This window comes from Macaca nemestrina, chromosome 11 (assembly GCF_043159975.1).
Source record: "Macaca nemestrina isolate mMacNem1 chromosome 11, mMacNem.hap1, whole genome shotgun sequence".
In the NCBI taxonomy this organism is placed as follows: Eukaryota; Metazoa; Chordata; class Mammalia; order Primates; family Cercopithecidae; genus Macaca; species Macaca nemestrina.
Genome location: NC_092135.1, coordinates 134456602 through 134477234, shown reverse-complemented (window position 1 = coordinate 134477234; position 20633 = coordinate 134456602). Strand labels below are relative to the sequence as shown.

The 20633-nt window shown below is 44.1% G+C and overlaps 1 protein-coding gene across 13 annotated transcripts in view; it reads left to right on the top strand.

The window, feature by feature from the left end:
- LOC105473857 (IQ motif containing with AAA domain 1) overlaps positions 1–20633 on the top strand; it is a 188358-nt gene that overhangs the window by 117997 nt on the left and 49728 nt on the right. For 12 of the 13 annotated variants that reach the window (XM_011727983.2, XM_071073635.1, XM_071073631.1 and 9 more), the window contains 5 exons: positions 2088–2163; positions 9443–9549; positions 9720–9812; positions 15658–15725; positions 18585–18667. In XM_011727983.2, the coding sequence (XP_011726285.2) occupies positions 2088–2163; positions 9443–9549; positions 9720–9812; positions 15658–15725; positions 18585–18667 (427 nt within the window). The remainder of the gene's footprint in view (positions 1–2087; positions 2164–9442; positions 9550–9719; positions 9813–15657; positions 15726–18584; positions 18668–20633) is intronic. The other variant, XM_071073632.1, reaches the window with a different exon arrangement.

The window sequence follows — 20633 nt, the reverse complement described above, 5'->3', positions numbered from 1 at the left end:
GGATTGAGCCTATACTTTTCCTATTCTTGTTTCATTCAGCCCATGTCGCACACAGGCCAAGCGGCCAGGCCACAGGGCTGACGGGGTCGTTCCTGCCTGCTGTGTCTGGTGGGAAAAGCAGGCTGTTCTGAGGAAATGACAAGCCTGCAACAAGGGCAGGAAGGCCATCAGAGAGGATTTCAGGAGGACGGGAGGTCTGTTCAGAGTCTGAATTCATCAGAAAGCATAGGAGAAGGGTGGCCGTCCAGGCGGATGGAACAGCAGGGAAAGAGTATGGCAGGTGCAGGGGGGTGGCCTTGTCAGCATCTCTGCAGTGATGGTGGAGGCAGGAGGTGGCAAGGACAAAGGCCGCAGAGGGGCGCGGGGGCATTTCTGGGGGACCACACCTGTGGGGGTGGTGTGTGGTCTGCTGAGGGGCTTGGACTGTATCCTGTGGGGGACAGCACCTCCCAGGAGCTCCAAGACAGATACCTCTGTGGGGCTTTCGAGGAAGGAAGTCGTGAGGCCAGGTCTGCTGCAGACCCCTTCCAGCAGGAGAGAAGAGAGTGACCCTGCGTTAGCCAACCTTGGAGCAAGGGGCCAGGGCAGTGGGACTGGAGGCGGAAGCAGGGAGACCCCAGGAAAGCCTCCGCGGCAGAACAGTGGGGTTTGGTGATTGCTTGGCCGTGGGGAGAGAGAGGAGAAATGCCTCTGGATCTGATGCATGGATACTGCACAACCACGAGGACTTGTGGGGACACCGTGTTCAGGCCACTGCATCCCAGAGCCCAACCCTGGAGCCCAGAAACGGAAGGGCCCATCAGGTGCCAGAGTCAGGGCGTGCTCGGGAAACAGCCCAGGGGAGGCACGTCCACGTCACCCAACTGCTGCCCTTCCTCCCACTACATAGAGAGTACTGAGCCTGCTTCAGGAACCCGAGGACAGAACAGAGCCAGCGTTGTTCCTTTCACCCTCTCTAAGGGTAGCAATAGCCATGATAGTGGTCATCGGAAACATGACTGTTCAGGCAATGTCAACATTATTGCAGAGAAACACCACATGAGGGTTTGCAGGGCCTAGCTCTCACTATTAGGCACAGGTGAACCCTGGCGGCAGAGGGGCAGAGGGGGTGTTGTGCTGGGGCTCAGAGCAGAGCTGCGGCCTGGGCTGACGGCAGGTAGCACTGCAGTCTCCAGTCTTGGTGCACAAGGCTGGCGGCAGGAGCCAGGGATGGTGGCCTGGCTCTCTCTGCTTTGGGGGGCCCAGGGTAGGGAAGCTAGCTAGACCCTGGCTCCAGGAAGGAAGCAGAGCCCCAGTGTCAGGCTGCAGCTCACGATGGCTTCCAGGCTCAAGGACGAGGCAGGTAGCGAGAGGAAGGAACAGCCCAGGTGCTGGAACTGGCAAGCAGCACAGCTCAGCAAAGGATGGGGAGTAGCTCCAAGGGCTGGTTACAGGAACATGAAGGAGGGAGGTAGATGAACTCAGGCTGGGAAATCAGCCTTCAGAGCGAGGAAGGAGTGACAGCATGAGAAGACAGGACCAGGCTGGGTGTGGTGGCTCAGGCCTATAATCCCAACACTATGGGAGGCTGAGGGGGGCAGATTGTCTGAGCTTAGGAGTTCAAGACCAGCCTGGGCAACATGGCAAAACCCCGCCGCTACAAAAAATTTTAAAAATTAGCCAGGTGTGGTGGTGCACACCTGCAGTCCCAGCTACTGGGGAGGCTGAGGCAGGAGGATCGCTTAAGCCCTGTCTCCAGAAAAAAAAAAAAAAAGAAAAAGAAGTTTTTTAATCAAAAAAGAAGACAGGATCAAACTCGGGGCATGGGGTACCCCAGGGGAGGCCACTGAGAAGGGAAAGCTGATATCAACAGGGGACGCTTTGGTGAGCCTGGACCACCCACGCCTGCTCAGTGGACACAGCACTCCATACTCAGACGGACCAGAGGGGCACTGCCCCGGGGGACCAGGACTGGGTCATACTCAGACGGGCCAGAGGGGCACTGCCCCGGGGGACCAGCATGAACCCTGGTCACGGTCATCACAGCGTCTGCGCCTTTTGCTGTCCGGTCTTGCCTGTGATTAACAAAACTATTCTGCTTTGAACAGGAAGAAGATGAAAAATGGAAAATGTCACCAAGTCTTTTTCTCCCTGCGATGAAGGAAGGATGTAACGCATACAAAGGTAAGTTTAGGAGAACATGCATGGTCACTGAGACAGCAGCACGTGCTGGGAACCCCGTCAGGGGAGGCTGCTGCATGCTACTCACAACCGAGACGTTCTGCCTGTCTCTATTTTAAATTTCCTGGCCAGGCTAAGTGGCTCGCACCTGTAATCCCAGCACTTTGGGAGGCCGAGGCGGGCAGATCACCTGAGGTCAGGAGTTCAAGACCAGCCTGGCCAACATGGTGAAACCCCGTCTCTTCAAAAATACAAAAATTAGCTGGGCATAACAGCAGGCGTCTGTAATCCCAGCTACTCGGGAGGCTGAACCAGGAGAATCGCTTGAACGCAGGAGGCGAAGCTTGCAGTGAGCCAACATCGCGCCATTGGACTCCAGCCTGGGCGACAGAGCGAGACTCTGTCTCAAAAAAAAAAAAAAAAAAAATTCCTTTTGGTGGCCTGAAGCATACAATTAGTTAAAAGGCAAGACACATTTAGGATGAGAAGATAGTCAAGACCCCCATCCTGTTTTTGAACCCTTAAGACTTCAGCTGAATGTTTTCATGCTAGTGGCAGGGAAGAAAGATATTTTTAGATTACTTAAATTAAGAAAATTGATACTGTATGTACAGTAAAATGTCTTAATCCTATTAGACTAAGACATGTGCCTGAATTCTGACACACGATTTTTTTGTCAGTTGTTCAGCCTGATGGGTATAGCTGTCATCTGGCTGGATATGCAAATGTAGGAACTGGTCTTTCAGATATTTGCATTTTAATTTCCTAGAACTATTACCCAACTCCTGTGGTTCTACTGTGCCCTCAGGATAAATCCAAACACAGTGACCTGCCAAGATGACCTCGGTCATTAGTGCTAGTATGGAAGTTTCTGAAAGATGCAATCTGGATATGAAGTGGAATCTTTCCAAATGGCAGTCATTCGTGGCCTCCTTCCCAGCCTTGGTCTTCTCTGGATATTATCAACTTAATAGTTGTATTTTTAAATTGACTCTGGGCTTTCACCTTAATAATTGCACCTCATCCTAAGCAACAATATGAATGTGGCCATAGGTTTGACATGCTAGTGACATAAGATAAAAATGTCTGCATGCCAGTGAAAATTCTCTTACATACCATGCATGGGCACCCCACCGCATGAGATGCTGAACTGAAGTGGAACCCTGGGGGGCACGATGACGTTGGCAGGATTTGGCAACTGAATCCATTTTCATTGGGAAGAAAGGAGGTCAAAAGGGAAAACTAACATTTATTAAGTACCTAAGACATGCAAGGCTTGGAGTTTCTCCATGCCCATCTCATTTAATCTTCACAACAACTGGGAGAGGTAAATGTTGCTCTCCTCGTGTGGGCAGGTACTGGTAGAAGCCCTGCTGTCATCCAAGCTTAAGAATCCATCACCTACTTAACATTGCAGAGCAGTCACTATCAAAACACCTTTTCACTTGCATATTCCTTCAACAAACAGTCAGCATCTCCAGGGTGTCAGGTGCAGTGCTAGCCCGGAGATATAAAGGTAACACCTGCCAACAACAAGCTTATATGTTGGGGGTTATAGTGGTGGGATCGGGTGGGGATAGTGGCATAAACTGGGTAGTTTCTGTAAGTTAGGATGACAGTAACAACATCCAGTGGGACCTGCTGGGAGTTGCCATCATCCACACGGTGGGGCCAGGGGCCTGGCTAGGGTGCCACTGGCATCAGGTGTGTGTCTACAGCAACAATGCCATCTAAGACTCTGCTTTGCACATCATTATTTGGTCTTTACTGCCACCCTCACTGGCTTGTTACTGCATGTATCTATAACTCCCATGCCTCCAAACACTCCAGGTAACATACTAATTCGTTTTCTTCTGGAGAGCACCTTTGTGGAGCCCTCCCGCTCAGCTGCGATCCTTGAGCCTTACTTGGCCTTTGCTGACTTCTTGCCTCTCCCTCATTTTGGTGGAGCTCATTCTCTAGGATGTCCCAAGAAGGGATTCGCAGAGGGGAGTTTTGGCTGCCATGGGCATCTGAAAGCTGTCCTGCACTCACACTCAGACAGCAGGTGCCCCGGGATGTGGAAGGCAGGGCTCCCTTCTCTTCTGATACAGCTAAGACACCGGCACAGGAAGGAAGGAGCTGGAGAGCAGAAGCCTGCTGTCCCGTGGCAGGAAGTCAGGGGCCCGTGTCTGAGACTGATAAATCAAGAAGTAACATATGAGCATGTTCTATAGACACTAGGAAAAGAACACAGAAACTACCCGAAATAGCTTCCATGAAACCAGATCACTGCACACGCCCCTGTGGCCGCTGCGCTTCCTCCAGCAGGCCAGGCACACTCCACCTCTGGCCCTTATGCTTTCTGTTCCTCTGGCTCAGAATGCTTGTCCCTTTGGGCCTCGGTGCCAGTGAGACCTTCTTTAAGGGCCCTTGTGGAGTGACAGTCCCCCTCTGCCCGTGCCCACCCTTTGCCCACTTGGGTGTGAGTGTGTGTTCACAGACGTTTCTCACGGTGCCATGCCAAGTCCTTGAGGGCAGGGCCTTCCATTATCCACCTGCTCTGAGAGCAGTGCCTGGCCCATAATCGGGCTCAATAAAGTCAAAATGTAATAACTGCATTTGTCCTGTGTATTTTTAATGAATAAATGAATATAGGAAAGAATGCCATTGGATAATGTAATTGGCAGGTAGACAGAGTGGGACAGGTTTTTCATTATCATCTGTTTAATATTCTGACTTTGTTTAAAACAATGTGTATCATTTTGATACAAGCAAAAATTAATTTGGGAGAAATCTAACATCCCCATGGGAAGCCAACTCTTGCAACCTGCTGACCGGCCCAAAAGCTCTGAAAACTGTCCACGCCTTTTGTGTAATATCTGTTTCCATTAAGACTGAAAAAGCAAGCAGTGTCCCTCCTGGAAGCAAACCCGCAGTGTCATTTTCCTGGTCGGATGGTGTGGCGTTGGACTTGTTATCTGCCAGGTCTTTAGTAACTTCAAGGAATTAAATGTCTTCCTCTTAGAGTTCTTTTCTTAAAAAATCAAAGATTTTCCTCTTCAAATAAAACATTAGCATTTTAATCACTAAGATTAGCCCCCCGCCCCGGCGCCGCTCTTTCATTGCCCCCCCACGTGTGAAACTGCCTTGGCCTCGCTTTTCACATTCTCGGGATAAAAGCTCTTTCTCCGCTCTAGGAGAGAGTGGGGCAGTCGTTGCCCTTTGAGGGCCGTGAATAGCTTCCTGCATTTATAAATGTCCATGAAATTCTTGAAGGGATTGAAAAGTGCCCTGCGCAAAAGTGTCATGAGAAAAGCAAAGTTTCAGTAGAAAACTCAATCCATTTAAACGATCTAGAGGGGAAATGGGCAAAACGGCTCCGCGGTGTTTTATTTTAAATATAGTTGCGACTCCAGAATGAGAATGTGTTCCACCGTACAACTGTTTCTACATAAGTAATTGTGTCATGGTTTCCCTTCTGTGAGAGATTCTGCCTTCCTTTTATTATGAAATACGTTATTTCCTGATTTTAGTGAATCTAGTGAAAAAGAAAAGTAGCTTCCCGTAACTAACAAAGCTGTTCTGTTTAAAATGCCCTGATGTAACAGGTAGGTGCTGCTATTGCAGAAGATTTAGAAATCCCACAAGGGGGATTGTTATTAGTAAACAGCACGTTATGACACATTTAAACCTTTTCTAGAATTTTCGAGGAAGAATGCTTACAATTTTAGACACATAAAAGGAAGCATTGATTCCTTTTCCTACATTTTATCACTACGTGTTATTCCTACATTTTGAAGTTTTTCACAGTTTAAGCTTATGTACATTTCAGAAAATTTACTAGAAAAGAGCAATTCGCTTCAAATGCAGGAGTTGTAAACCCTCCGGGCCTTTGGAGTACACACATCATACAAGCTAACCACAAAATCTAAGGGAGTGCAGGGCGAAGAATGAACTTCCACCTATTAGTGACATGAAGTCTCTCTTCCACCAATGGGATGCTTTAGACAATGTATACAATACTTGTTTTCTACACCCTGGCTCTCGGGCTGGCTCTCACTGGGAAGGATTATGTGTAACGAGAGAAGTTCAGCCCAGGCCCCCTCCTGTAGGCCCACTCCAGCTCATCAACCTTTTTCGCCTCTTCTCCCCTCCTGTTGTCACACCTGTTTTGGGCTGGCCACCTGCCCTATGTGAATGATGACATCCCCTGAACTTCAGCCTCACCTCTGCAGTCACCTTCAGAGTCCCATCCGAGCCCCCTTCCCACCCCCAGCTCTGTGCCCCCAATCCCTGGGCCACCTCTTATGAGACTGCCCTGTCAGGAAGGACACCTAAGTGCATTGGTACCGTGAAAAATTTGCCACCTTTGTGATTTATTTTTTGTCTGTCTGTAAGCCCACATTAAAAGAAATCTGCATCATTTCCTGCATCATTTTCAAAAACCTGCCCAACTGACCTTGCATCACCACAGGCTGGTCCTCCATATCTCTGTGGCAGAGACGGTGCTCAGCCAGCAATACACACAGCCCTGCCCTTCAGTTTGCTGGTAGGAGGTAGGCTGGTCAAGAGCTCTTGCTGGGTCCTGCTGGACCCCCCACCACCCACCCCGCCCAGATACCTGCTGAGCCATCCGTGCTGCAGTCTGTCCGGAAGTCAGGTGGACCTGCCTCGGCCGTGTGTGGCAAACAACCCCTTCTGCCCAGAAAGCGCTGTGGTCACCTCTGGTGTCAGCATCTGCAGCTTTTGAACCCGACCCGCTCTTTTTTTTTTTCTTTTTGAGACGGAGTCTCGCTCTGTTGCCCACGCTGGAGTCTCAGCTCACTGCAACCTCTGCCTCCTGGATTCAAGCAATTCTCCTGCCTCAGCCTCCTGAGTAGCTGGGATTTCAGGCACGTGCCACCACACCTGGCTAATTTTTGTATTTTTAGTTGAGACGGGGTTTCACCATCTTGGTCAGGCTGATCTCGAACTCCTGACCTCGTGATCTGCCCACCTCGGCCTCCCAAAGTGCTGGGATTACAGGCATGAGCCACCGCGCCCAGCCCGACCCACTCTTTTTGAAAACTGGAGCTGCGTTTCCATGTCCTGTCTTCCTGCAGGTGTCCTGTCCTGAGGGTCCTGACTCTGACCACTAAAGGCACAGGCACTGGCCCCAGGGCCCCAATTGCTCTTTGCTGGCACGCACCTGCTTTGGGGCATAGCTGTTTCTGGTGTAGCTGCTGTCCTGTGTGATCCTCTCCCTCCAGGAAGTAGAGAGTGTCAGTGAGGTAGGCTAAGACCCTGTGAGATGCTCTGCTTCCTGGGGGATGGCAGCAACTATTTGGGGCTAAACTGGAACTGTATATATTTATTTATATATAAATATTTATTAAAAATTAATTATTCATATAACTTTATTTTATTCCATTTACCATCACCATATCGGCGTGAGGAAGGGGTTATTTTCATTTCTCAGAAAGGGGAATGGGCTCAGCAAAGGCTGTCCCCTGCTAAGGTCACCAACTGGTAGGTGGTAGGGCAGGGGTTCCACCTGGCCACAAACAGTGGCCCTTGCACCAAGCTGTGCTGCCCCGGGCAGGTGGCAGGTGGCCAAAAACCTCGGGACAATTGTCCTGCCTATTTGCCAGTTCTGAGTTTGCATCAGAATCTCCCCAGTCTCTCTCCACTTCTCCTGAGAGTCTAGGTTTTCCTGGGTCTCACAGCATCTCATCCCTATCCCTTTCCTTGTTCATCCCTTTTGCCAGTTCCTGGTCCCTCTGTGGTTTGTTCAGAGACTCAACCTCTCCTTCCCATTTGTTTACCCACATGATTCTCTGGGGAAGCTTCTCTATGCTAGGTCTTCACGTTTGATGGCTCTGGATCTCTAGCAGCCAGATTTGTTCTTTTGTCTGTGACTATGACTTTCCTCCCAATGTAGAGTTAGAGTGCCACCCTCTCCCTTCTCAGTCAGCGGGTCATGCCATGCTTGTCAGGGAGGCCATGCTGAGAAGCCTCCTTCATTCATTCACCACCCCACCTGCCTTGCCTCGGAGGCCTGCAGCCTCTGCCGTCTTCACAAGGGGCAGCCCTCGTCCCTCAAAGGTTGGGAGCCTCTGTCTGTGCCCCAAGTCCTCAGCTACCTTCCCAGGTTAAAGGTCATCACAGCCCTAAAGGCAGGTCCCAGTGAAGTGGCCAGACTGGTTGGCGGTTGTCAGCTTCACCAATTCCAGCAAATTTCCTTTACGTTCTCGACATAGATTCCAGAAAGACGTCTCCTTCCCCAAATGACAAGTGTTGGCTTCCCACGGGAGACCTCTTCCAAGTCCCACGTCGAGGCTCCAGCTGTCCCACACCTCAGCATACGTTTGGAACCTCCCTTCTGAGAAAGGAGCTCTATTTCCATTTATTTTAGTGATGGGAAATTATTCTTATTTTGTCTAGGGTCATGTTTCTCTAGGTCCACCCTCCTAACCACCAGGAGGAGGCAAAAGGGAAATGTTAAATATGTGTGATTTCAAAAACATCCAAAAAGTAATTAGGAAATTTAGCTGTTGAATTAGGGAGAAATACTGGGTACTTGTGTGTTTAATGTTGTCTGTTTTATAATAGGAGGCAAGAGATAATTCCTGGAGGGTTCAACAGGCAACAAAATCTTTTGTATTTTAGTGAATCATTTGAAGAAAAAAAAGTGAGATAAAACATTATAAAAAGGGTCACCTATGATTGTATAATCCCACCATTAACATATTGTTTTTACATGATTATAATAATACAGTAGAATACAATTGTATCACTCCTAAAAAATATTGAGTAAAACAAGGCCGGGCGCGGTGGCTGACACCTGTAATCCCAGCACTTTGGGAGGCCGAGGCGGGTGGATCATGAGGTCAGGAGATCGAGACCATCCTGGCGAACACGGTGAAACCCCATCTCTACTAAAAATACAAAAAAAATTAACGGGGCATGGTGGCGACACCTGTAGTCCCAGCTACTCGGGAGACTGAGGCAGGAGAATGGCATGAACCCAGGAGGCAGAGCTTGCAGTGAGCCGAGATCGCGCCACTGCACTCCAGCCTGGGGGACAGAGCAAGACTCCGTCTCAAAAAAAAAAAAAATTTTTACATCAGCAGTTTTTTTCTTTTTTTTGGTGTATTTACAAGCACATATGTGAATGTCATCTGTCTAGCTTATTTTACTCAAACTTTTATCCTATGCAATAGCATATGAAGTTAGGCTTATGTTTATATTGCAATAACTGTTTTCACTAACCTACATCTTTTTAAATTTTTTTCTTTTTCTTTACCCTTCTGGAGTATAGAGATCTGGATGAATAAAGATGAGTCTTGGAATTTCTCTCAGGACTTTGATCCAGAACTGATCAAAGAGGAGAAACGGAAAGAATTAGAGTCAGAGATCAGGGTACAGGTACAGCTATGTTTATGGTGTAGTAATAGCAGATCATTTACTTCAACCATTCTGCTTCTTTACAATTTCCTATTAATGACCTACCCCATAATTTAAGGGATTTTTAAACTTCACAAACAAAACACAAGACATGCAAAGTGACTTAAAAGTATTGTTTTGTATTCTCCTAGGTTGATGAGTTGATGAGACAGGAACTAAAAAACTTAAAGCTAGCTGTGGACAGAGAAAGGGAGCATCCAGCAAAAGTAGGAAAGAAGAAGAAGGTGAGTGGGGAAGGACCCTGCAGAGGGGTGAGGTGGAGCCGATTCAGTCATGAAAAGCAGCCCCTGCCATTCTGTGGCATGTCCAGGAGGGCTGTCTGTTGCCAGGACACCTCACGGGGAAACATGCCTGCCTTTGGTAAATTTAATTGGTCCACCATTTAACCTTTGGGCCTGCGGATTCATAAATAGGATAAACCCAACCATCTGAGAGTAACATCTCCCAAGCCCTGGTCGGTTGCAGATTCATATTACCCAAGCCCCACTGATAGAAAGAGAACTATCAAAAGAGCCAAAGCATATTCCCCAAATGGTCTCCCATCTGTTCCTGTACATAGAGCTATAAGGGAGGCCAATGGTAATGAGTAGGATTTTGTGAGTGGGGGAATCATAGGGAAAGGAATTGGATGAATTGAAGTGTTAAGTTGCCACCAATCCATCTCACAGTGGTTTAGAGTAGCTAGTTAGATCAGAGTATTTTAAGTTCTTTTAGTTTGCCCCCTACTTCTACCTTCATTCCAGAGACAGCCCTGTCATTGGGGCCAGATACCCAGAGTAGAGAGCGGAGAGTTCTCCTCCCTGTCAGTGCTGGCGTGAGCACAGGCAGCCTTTGCTTGTATGGCAGCTTTCTCCACGTTCCATGACTGAGCCACTTTTCCTGTGATTCACACATTTTCTCTTAGAGATTTCCACACATTCAGCTGCATTTGTGATTACTTTTGCTAGATCAGGGGCCATGTGGTCTTTTCAGGATGACTGGCTCTTGATCCATTTTGCATTGATATTATGGTTTAACCCTGAAGGCAGCTGAATTGGTGTTCTGAAGATCCTTCACTGTAAGCTGAAAACACCAATTTAATAACCATCCATAGATGAAAGTACCTTCACAAGAGCTCTGGGATTCAGGTGAGAGGCTGCACACCCAGGTGGAGCACAGAATCATAAAAAAAAAAGATGCATTGAAAAGAGTAAGAATGAAAGTTTCACTTTACCCATGTCACCCCAAAGCCCACACATCCTAGTGCCAAGAGAGATTTCCTAGACCCATGAGTTCTATCTTGGAAGAAAGGGACAGAGAAGTGAACATCTGACTTTGCCATGGAGCTCAGCACCAGGCCTGTGGACCCCAGTACCATGGGCCTCCCACAAACCCTGACACCAGGTCCATCCACAAAAATCAGTATTGGGCCTGTCTTTGGACCCCAGAACCGTGAGCCTCCCACAAACCCTGGGTGAGCCTTGCTTCTGTGGCAGCTCTCTCCACTTTTGTGATAGCAAATGTAATAGCAAGTCATTTACTGCAACCATTGTGCTTCTTTAGTTTTGCGAGTCCATCCACAAAAATCAGTGTTGGGCCTGTCTTTGGACCCCAGAACCAGAAAAGAATCAAAATGTAGCACTACAAAACATCATTCAGTTACAAAGCAACTTGTAACTTGAGAGAGGAACAAAAGAACCTCAAAATAGAAATAACAAAATGGCAAAAGTAAGCCCTTCCTTTCAAAAATTACTTCAGATGTATATAGATTAAACCCACCAATCATAAGATATAGAGTCACTGAACGGATTTTAAAAATTCAACTATATGCTATATACATGTAATTTACTTTAGATTTAGGGACACATAGGCTGAAAGTGAAGGGATGGAAAAAAGATATCTCATGCAAATAATAAGCAAAAGAGAGAAGAAATGGCTATACTTATATCAGACAAAATAGACTTCAAATCAAAAACTGTCACAAGAGACCAAAAAGATCATTAACTAATGATACAAGGGTCAATTCAATAGGAAGATATAACAAGTATAAATAAATATACACCTTTAATCAAAGCACCTAAATATGTGAAGCAAATATTAACATATCTGAAGGGAGAAATAGACAGCAATACAATAATAGTAGGAGACCTCACTATCCCATTCTCAGTAATGAATATATCATCCAGACAGAAAATCAATAAGAAAACAGCAGACTTGAATAGTACTAGGAACCAAATAGTCCTAAGAGTTATTCTACCCAGCAGCACCAGAGCACACATTCTTCTCTAGTATACATAGAACATTCTCTAGGATGTATTACATGCTAAGTCACAAAACAAATCTTAATAAGTATAAGAATATTAAAAACATTCCAGGTAACTTACAACTGCGATGAAATGAAACTAGAAAACAATAACAAAAATAATACAGAAAAATTCACAAATATGCAGAAATTAAACCACACACTCTCAAACAACCATTGGGTCAAAGAAACAAATTTGAAGGGATATTAGAAAGTATATCGAAACAAAAATGAAAGCACAACATACCAAAAATTATAGGATGTAGCAAAGGCAATACTAAGAGGGAAGTTTTTCACCATAAATGCCTACATTAATAAAGAACAATCTCAAAAAAAAAAAAAAAAAAAAAAAAAAAAAAAGGCTTTATTTTAATGATCATTTAGTGTGTTTTTGGTGTTTTATAGTATAAATAATGCAACAGTTAACAATTTTGTACCCAAATGAGCATATACCCGTGTACGTCTTTAAGGTAATAAGAATTGCTGAGGAAAAAAATGCACATAATTACCTTAAAATTTTTTTTAAAGTTTTGTGTTATACATAACATATAATTTGCCATCTTAACTGTTTTTTTAATTGTACAACTCAGTAATGTTATTTACATTCACATTATTGTGCAACCAGTCTCTAAAACTTTTTTTCATCTTTCTTTTTTTTTTTTTTTTTGAGATGGAGTCTGGCTCTGTCGCCCAGGCTGGAGTGCAGTGGCGCGATCTCGGCTCACTGCAAGCTCCGCCTCCTGGGTTCCCGCCGTTCTCCTGGCTCAGCTTCCCGAGTAGCTGGGACTAGAGGCGCCCACAACCGCGCCCGGCTAATTTTTTGTATTTTTAGTAGAGACGGGATTTCACCGTGGTCTCGATCTCCTGACCTTGTGATCCGCCCGCCTTGGCCTCCCAAAGTGCTGGGATTACAGGCATGAGTCACCGCGCCCGGCCTTTTTTTCATCTTTCAAAACAAAGCGCTATATCTATTATACAACAACTCCCCTGGGGGCCTTTCTACTTTCTGTCTCTGTAATTTTGACCATTCTGGGTACCTCATAAGTGGAATCACACAATGTCTTTTTGTGACTGGCTTATTTTACCTAGTGTAATGTCCTCAAGGCTCATATATGTTGTAACGTGTCTGAATTTCATTCCTTTCTAAGGCTGAATAATATTCCATTGTTGCATGTTGTACTTTTTAATGGACAGGAAAATATATTTTTTCCTTTTTTTTTTTTAAGTGCCTGTTTATATCATTGTAGATGCTATTCACTGTTATCTAAGAGCATCACGAGTAATTAAATACTTGGAAAGAAAGAAGAAAAAAAAAAAAAAAAAAGAACAATCTCAAATAACCAACATACCTCAAGGAACTAGAACAAGAGGGGAATATTAAACCCAAAGCTAGCACAAGAAAGGAAATAGCAAAGATTAGAGCAGAAATCCATGAAATAGAGAATTGATAGTAGGAAAAAATGATAAAACTAAGAGTTGGTTTTCTGAAAGGATTTTTAAAATTGACAAACTCTATGCTAGACTAAGAAAAAAGAGATGAGATTTAAGTAAATTCAGAAATAGAACAGAGGAAATTACAACCAATGTCAAAGAAACAAAAAAGATCATAAGAGACTATTATGAATAATTAGATGCTAATAAATTGGACAACCTAGAAGAAATGGATACATTCTTAGAAATATACAACCTACAAGACCAAATCTAGAAGAAATAGAAAGCCTCAACAAATCAATAACAAAGAGATTAAATCAGTACTCCAAAACCTTCCTGGGATCCTGGAAAGCAAAAGGACATTAGGGAAGAATTAGTGGAAACCTAATAAACTTTGAGTTTTTGTTGATAATATTGTGCCAATGTTGGTTTCTTAGTTGTGACAAATGTCCCATAGTGATGTAAAATGTTAATATGGAAAATTATGTGAGAGAGATACAGGACCTTTCTGTACTACTTTTGTAATTTTTCTGTAAATCTAAAACTGCTATACAATTAAAAGGTTTTGTTTGCAGATGACATTATTTTCTTGTGGAAAATCCCAAGGAATCTACCAACTCCAAATCAACTTACATCAGCAAGGGTGCAAGATATAAGATAAGCATGGAGAAATCAATTGTATTTCTATCTATCGTCAATGAATACATAGACACAAAAGTTAAAATGGAATGTGCTTTTAAATCACTCAAAAAATGAAATACATATGTGTAAATCTAACAAAACAGATATACGACTTGTATGTTAAAACTGCACAATGCCAGTGAAAGAAATCAAAGCAGATCTGAATAGACAGACATACCATATTCATGAATTGGAAGACTCAACATAGTAAAAATGTCCATTAGGATATTTTTATAGGATAGGATTAATGCAATTCTATCAAAATACCAGAAATATAATTTGTAGACATAGACAAGTTTATTCTAAAATTGCAAAAGCAATTCAAAGGAGGAAAGATAACTTTTGAATAAGTAGTGCCAGAGTAACTGGACATCTATAAGCAAAAAGAAATGAACCTCAACCTAAGTCTCACACATTATATAAAAATGAATTCAAAATGGGTCACAGACTTAACTTTTACAAAAACAAAAAGAGAAGACTTTGGGGACCTAAGCCTAGACAAAGAGTTCTTAGAATTAGCATCCAAAACACAATTTTAAAAAGGAAGTATTGGACTTCATCAAAACTAAAAATGATTGCTCTGTGAAAGACCCTGTTGAGAGGGTAAAAAGACAAGCTACAGACTGGGAGGAAATATTTGCAAACCACATATCTGACAAAGATCTAGTATTCATATACTGACATATATAGACCTCTCAAACATATAAACATATAAAGAACTCTCAAAACTCAAAAGACAAGCAACCCAATTAGAGAATGAGTGAAAGACATAAAGAGACATTACACTGAAGAGGATGTACAGATGGCAAATAAGCACATGAAATAAGCACATTTGGAGCATGTCCCTCTAGGCCATCACAAGTTCCTGAATGCAAAGCCCCTTGGGAACTAGAGGTAGACTGTTGCCTGGCCCTGAGGGCTCCAGATTTGGGGCTAGATGCTAACAGAGAAAGGTGATTGGGTACTGCCTTAGTCTGTTCGAACTGCTATAACAACGTTCTTAGGCTGAGTAATTTATAAACAACAGAAATTAATAGCTCATAGTTCTGGGAGCTGGGAAGTCCAAGATCAAGACACCAGCGGATTTGATGTCTAGTGATTTTGTGTCTGGTAAGGCCTCATTATCCACTTCAAAGATGGTTCCTTCTAGCTGTGTCTTCACATAGTGGAAGGGGTGAACAAGCTCCCTCAGACCTCTCCATGAGAGTGGAACCCTCGTGACCTAATTGTCTCCCAAAGGCCCCATCTCTTAATACCTACCTTGGGGGTAGGTTTCAACTCATGAATTTTGGGGAAACACAAGCTTATATCAGGCACCAAAGGTGAACACAGCTTGACTCTGTGTGTGCACACAGCATTTTCATCCTTTGTGGGACACCAAGCCAGAGCCCAGAAAGCCAGAATGCTCTTCCCTCTTTGGAATTTGGCCCCGTGTAAATTCCACAGTGGGGATCTCACGTCTATCCACACAAGGACACACCTACATAAGCAACTTGGGATGGGATCTTCCAGGACAGTCCCTGCGTCCATGAAAACACTGTGGTCCATGTTCACGCCGCCACAGTTAACTTTCCACCTCCCACCACCCCCAGAAAACAACGTGCTTAGCTAATTTCTAGGACTTATTTGCTTGCCTGTTTTGACTAAATTGTTGGTTATTTCCTTTTTTTCCAAAGAAGAAAGGAAAGAAAGGCAAAAAGAAAGAGAAAAAGACAAAGAAGGATAAAGATCTGACAGCGGACAGGTGAGGAATGGACTCGTTGTGTTGTGACGCATGTGAGAAGAGGGTGCCCCAGAGAAGAGCACAGGAAACCCCAAGGGCACCCCCTGTGTGGTGCCACGCCCTCTTCATCCTCCACAGTCCTGTCCCTACAAATCCCAGAGTGGAAAGATGCCTGGGTGGCCCAGAAGGCAAACCTGGACCCCCATGACTTCTGACTTCATAACTTTTTTTTAAGTTTTAAAATTCATGGAAGGGGTGTTGTTTAAATTTTGTGTTTAAGAAATAACAGCCTGGTGAAGCTTTTGAGGAAATATGGAGACTCTGAGTACCCACAGGGCAGGAATCTGTCCAAGCGCCTCTGCTGGGGCCCTTGCTCCTGCCGCGGAAGGAATGAGAGCAGTGAGGCCCAGTCTCAGGAAGGGCTGTGTCCTTTCTCGGAGCTTCATGGGCCCAGCTTCAGTGCAGGACGAATGAATTCAGTGTTCATTTTTAACTTGAAGTGGCCTGAAAGTGCTTTAACACTGAAAATAAATAGTACCTAGGTTTTCAAATATTATCAAGGAATTTAATTAAAATCCCTAATAAATAATGTGGGAAATAATTTTGAATGTGTATTTTTCTTCCCATGGGTCTTATTAATGGGTCAACACCTGTCGCTCCCCTGTTGGGGGTTCCCTCCCCTCCCTTGGTCATGTCACTCTTCTGTTTGGGCGTTCCCTCCCCTCTCCCTTGGTCCTGTCGCTCCCCTGTTTGGGGGTTCCCTCCCCTCTCCCTTGGTCCTGTCACTCTTCTGTTTGGGGGTTCCCTCCCCTTGGTCCTGTCGCTACCCTGTTTGGGGGTTCCTGCTTCTCCCTGCGTCCCAGCGTTACTCTCCCCAAACTGTTCGAGAGAAGCTCTGTGAGAGAGAAAGCCCTGCCTAGAGCTCTCTGAGGGGGAAGAGGAGGCCAGAGCACCCAGAGGGGCACCAGGCATCTGTAGCCTCCAGGCCAGAACACTGCCGTGGCCCTGGCAAGCAGCCCCTGAAAACACAGTCACGGGGAGTGTGGGTTTCTGCTCTCTAGAGAAATGGCTCTCACAGGACATCCATAGAGGGAGAGGGTTACAGGTTTCTCCACTCAAGTCTGCACTGTTTGAGAAGCAGTTCCAGGTCGAGAAGCTGTGGCTGGCGGCTGCCTAAGAGGCAGCTGGTCAAGTGTTTTGAGTCTCAGGTGCCCCTGTTCCTGGGGAGACACACATCTGTCCATGTGCAAACACTGGCACCTCCTGGGGCAGATTTGGGGGGCAGAGGGGCCTCAGAGTCCCATCCCTTGAGGAAGGTGCAGCCCATGCTCACACACAATGCCATGGTGTCTTCTACTAGCTTTTTTTTTTTTTTTTTTTGAGATGGAGTCTCACTCTGTTGCCTAGGCTGGAGTGCAGTTGTGCCATCTCAGCTCACTGCAACCTCCGCCTCTGGTGTTCAAGTGATTCTCCTGCCTCAGCCTCCTGAGTAGCTGGGATTACAGTTGCCCACCACCAGGTCCAGCTAATTTTTTTGTATTTTTAATAGAGACGGGGTTTCACCATGTTGGCCAGGCTGGTCTCAAACTCCTGACTTCAAATGATCGGCCCCCCCAGCCTCCCAAAGTGCTAAGATTACAGGTGTGAGCCACCACGCCTGGCCTCGGACTTTCTTAATATCGTTTGTTCTGATTATGTTAGAGAATCTTCTTCAAATTTATGTTAATATTTTATACATGTGTTAAGTGTTTATGTTAAATAAGTATTCAAGTTAAAACACTGCAGTTGATACCTTCTTGATATCTATGGGTCAAATATTGCTATCCCAAATTCCGCTAAATTAAATGTTTGTTAACTTTCAGCAGAGGGCATACTACTTTAAACATGTTTGGTGGAATACAACTCCAGTCATCCAAAGACTGGGGTCATTGGATTAGCATTTCCCCTAATAGTATCTGGCTTGAATCTAGCTGATATTCTCGGGTATATTTTAATCACACTAACTTGGGTCACAGGACAGTCAGAAGAACTGTCTAAATAAAGTTGTATTTATAGTTCTCAACTTAGAGAAAGACCAGAGTGGGATGGAAGAATAAAGAAGAGGAAAAGACAAAACATCTCAAAGGATTATACTGAATAATATTGGAATTTAGCCTATCTAATTTATGCAAGCCAAACCCAGCACGTATCACTGGGAGTTTCATCCGTTACGTGGGATAGATATATGTCCATTTTTTTCTCAATTAGTATAAATTACCAGTGTGCTGGCTATATGCCCAAGGTCCTTTTAGAGAAGTGGTTTTGACATCTGTAAACACTCCATAAAGTATAACACCCTCCTAAAAAATCATCACCCTCATAGCTTTAGACGTTTTATCTTCCATATAAGAATTATCTTCAGTCTCATCCTTTGTTCTTTGTAGATGTTTCTTTCAAACAATTGTGCAATTGGGTTAAAAGGAAACATAAATTTCACAAAGGATTAATGACGTACTACAGCTTGCAGATGCTAGCCGAATATATAATTATAGGTCCATTGCGTTACTATTATTGGGTAATTTCTAATTCATATTTGTGCCATCATGAAGACTGATGGAAGGGCAGACTGCAGGAGTTATAGCTGGTCCCAGACATCCAAAGATATCATTCTTATTAATGGGAAACATCAGATACACACATGGATGAGTGAAAGTATTGTTTTTAAAAAGCCTAATTTATCCCCAAATTGTAGAAACACTTCAAAACTCCTTTTATTTGCATATGAACAAATGTACTTGGAAATAGATCTGGTTTAGGTTCTCCACATATGTGATCATTAACAGAAATACTGCTGATTTCTGTGTGTGTGACTCTGGAACAGACACTCTGCTTTCTCCCCAGGACCATCGAGTCTCTGTATAAGGAACTGGTGGAAGAAGGATTACTGATCCAGGCTCTGAAAGTCAACCTCTCTGATTACATTGGTGAGTACGCAAAGAATAATGCATGTGTGTGTCACGTGTCACCTCTTGTGTTTTGAAATCCCAGCAGCCAGAAATATGTTTTATTTACATTTTTGTTCAAGCCAAAACCTGGCCCATGGTGGCTCCTGGTAAATGTTGGATTGAATTGATTCAAATAACCTAAGAGGATGCTGTGAACTAAAAGATTCTCTTAATAAAATGGTTGCAGCTCTCTCCCCTAATGTAATAGAAGCAGGTTTTTAACCTACTAGCAAGGTTCCTCGATGCATTCTTTCTGGCATAATCTGATTTAAGGAGATGGGGAATTGTTTATGATTTCACATGTAAAAAATGCACCTGGGGCAGCACCTAAGGCTTCCACAACACACTCTTTACTGGAGGAATTATTTCCAAAAGATACCTTCCAATAGAGACACAAATATTGGGGAGGAATGAGGTGGGGACATTTGTTATCACAGCCTCACCTAATGGTTTTCTCTGAATTTTTAAAAAACACGATGATGACCTGAAAACACACTTAAATCTTAAAATTCCTCATAACTGTACCACCCTAATGCAGTTATTAGTTTTACTTTTATGAAGAAATTACCCCAATGGATGACAACATTCTCCTACATAACCACAGAAGGAAAATCACTCAGAAAATCAAACAATAATGCAATACTGTTACCTAATATACAGTGAACTTTCAGCTTTCCCAATTGTCCTGATAATGTCCTGTATACATACTTGTCTTTCTGCATCCAAAATCCAGCCAAGGATGGTGCGAGTGATTGTTGTGTCTCTTCCGTCTCCCATAATTCCTTCCTTCTGGAACAGTTTCCCAGCCTTCCTCCATCTTTCACAACACTGGCATTTTTGAAGAGTCTGAGCTGTTCACAGACTGTCCCTCAATTGAATGTGCGTCATGGTTTCCTCATTATTTGATTCAGGGTAAACATTTGAGAGGAAAACGATGGTGTGTCCCTGTCAGTGTTTCCCACTGGGGGCACCTAATGCCACTTTGTCCCATCGGTGATGATGTTAAGTTTAATCTTGTGGCTTAGGCACTGTTCCCTCTATTTCTCCACTGTAAAGCATCATCTTTGCCTTTATAATTAATGAACAGTGAATCCAAGGGGTGATATTTTGAGGCTGTGGAGATTCTGTTCCCAGCATCCTTTCAGGCAAGCGTTTTAGCACCCACTGACGATTTTTATCTGCATCAGTTATTGCTGTAGCAGTTGTAAAGTGGAGATTTTTCTCTTTCTATCATTCCTTCTACATTGAATAGATATCATTCTTCTGTAAGGAAGTGTGTAATCTTTTAAAATTTTGTTATCAGTGTAGACACATGGATTCTTTTTTTATTCAATGTATTATCTATGCCTATCATTATCCATCCTGATACTTACATTGACCCAATTTTGGTCTGTGAGAGCAAGAAGGCTGGCATTCTCCTTTGATCAAAGGATGGTTATTTTAATCCCTTTTCAAGACAGCCTTGTTTTCTTCTTGAGGACTTGAAGGAGCACTCACATTTCCTAATAGCATAAGAATTTTGCCAGAATATATATTGAGATATGTTTTGGGTTTCTATTTATTTTACTTTCTGTGTTTCTTCTTCAGGTGCTGGAGAATTTTCTCCTGTGCCTTGATTCTGTTTTGTTAATTCTGTTGATATTTTTAAATGGCTATTTTTAACAGAACCTTCTCTTATTTATGGTTTGGATTTGTGAACAAAAGATCCTAGTGCCTAGTACAATGCCTGGCACATGGTAGATTCCCATTACCTATGTGTGGACTGACTTCTCAACTAATTATTAGTTTCTTATCCCTTCTGAACTTTTTCAATGATCTGTCAATTTTCAGGAAGCATCTTTAAGATGCCTAAGATCAAAGTGGATGGAGTCAGCCATTTAAGAGTGACTCTGATATGGTTTAGATCTGTGTGCCCACCAAACCTCATGTAGAATTATAATCCCCA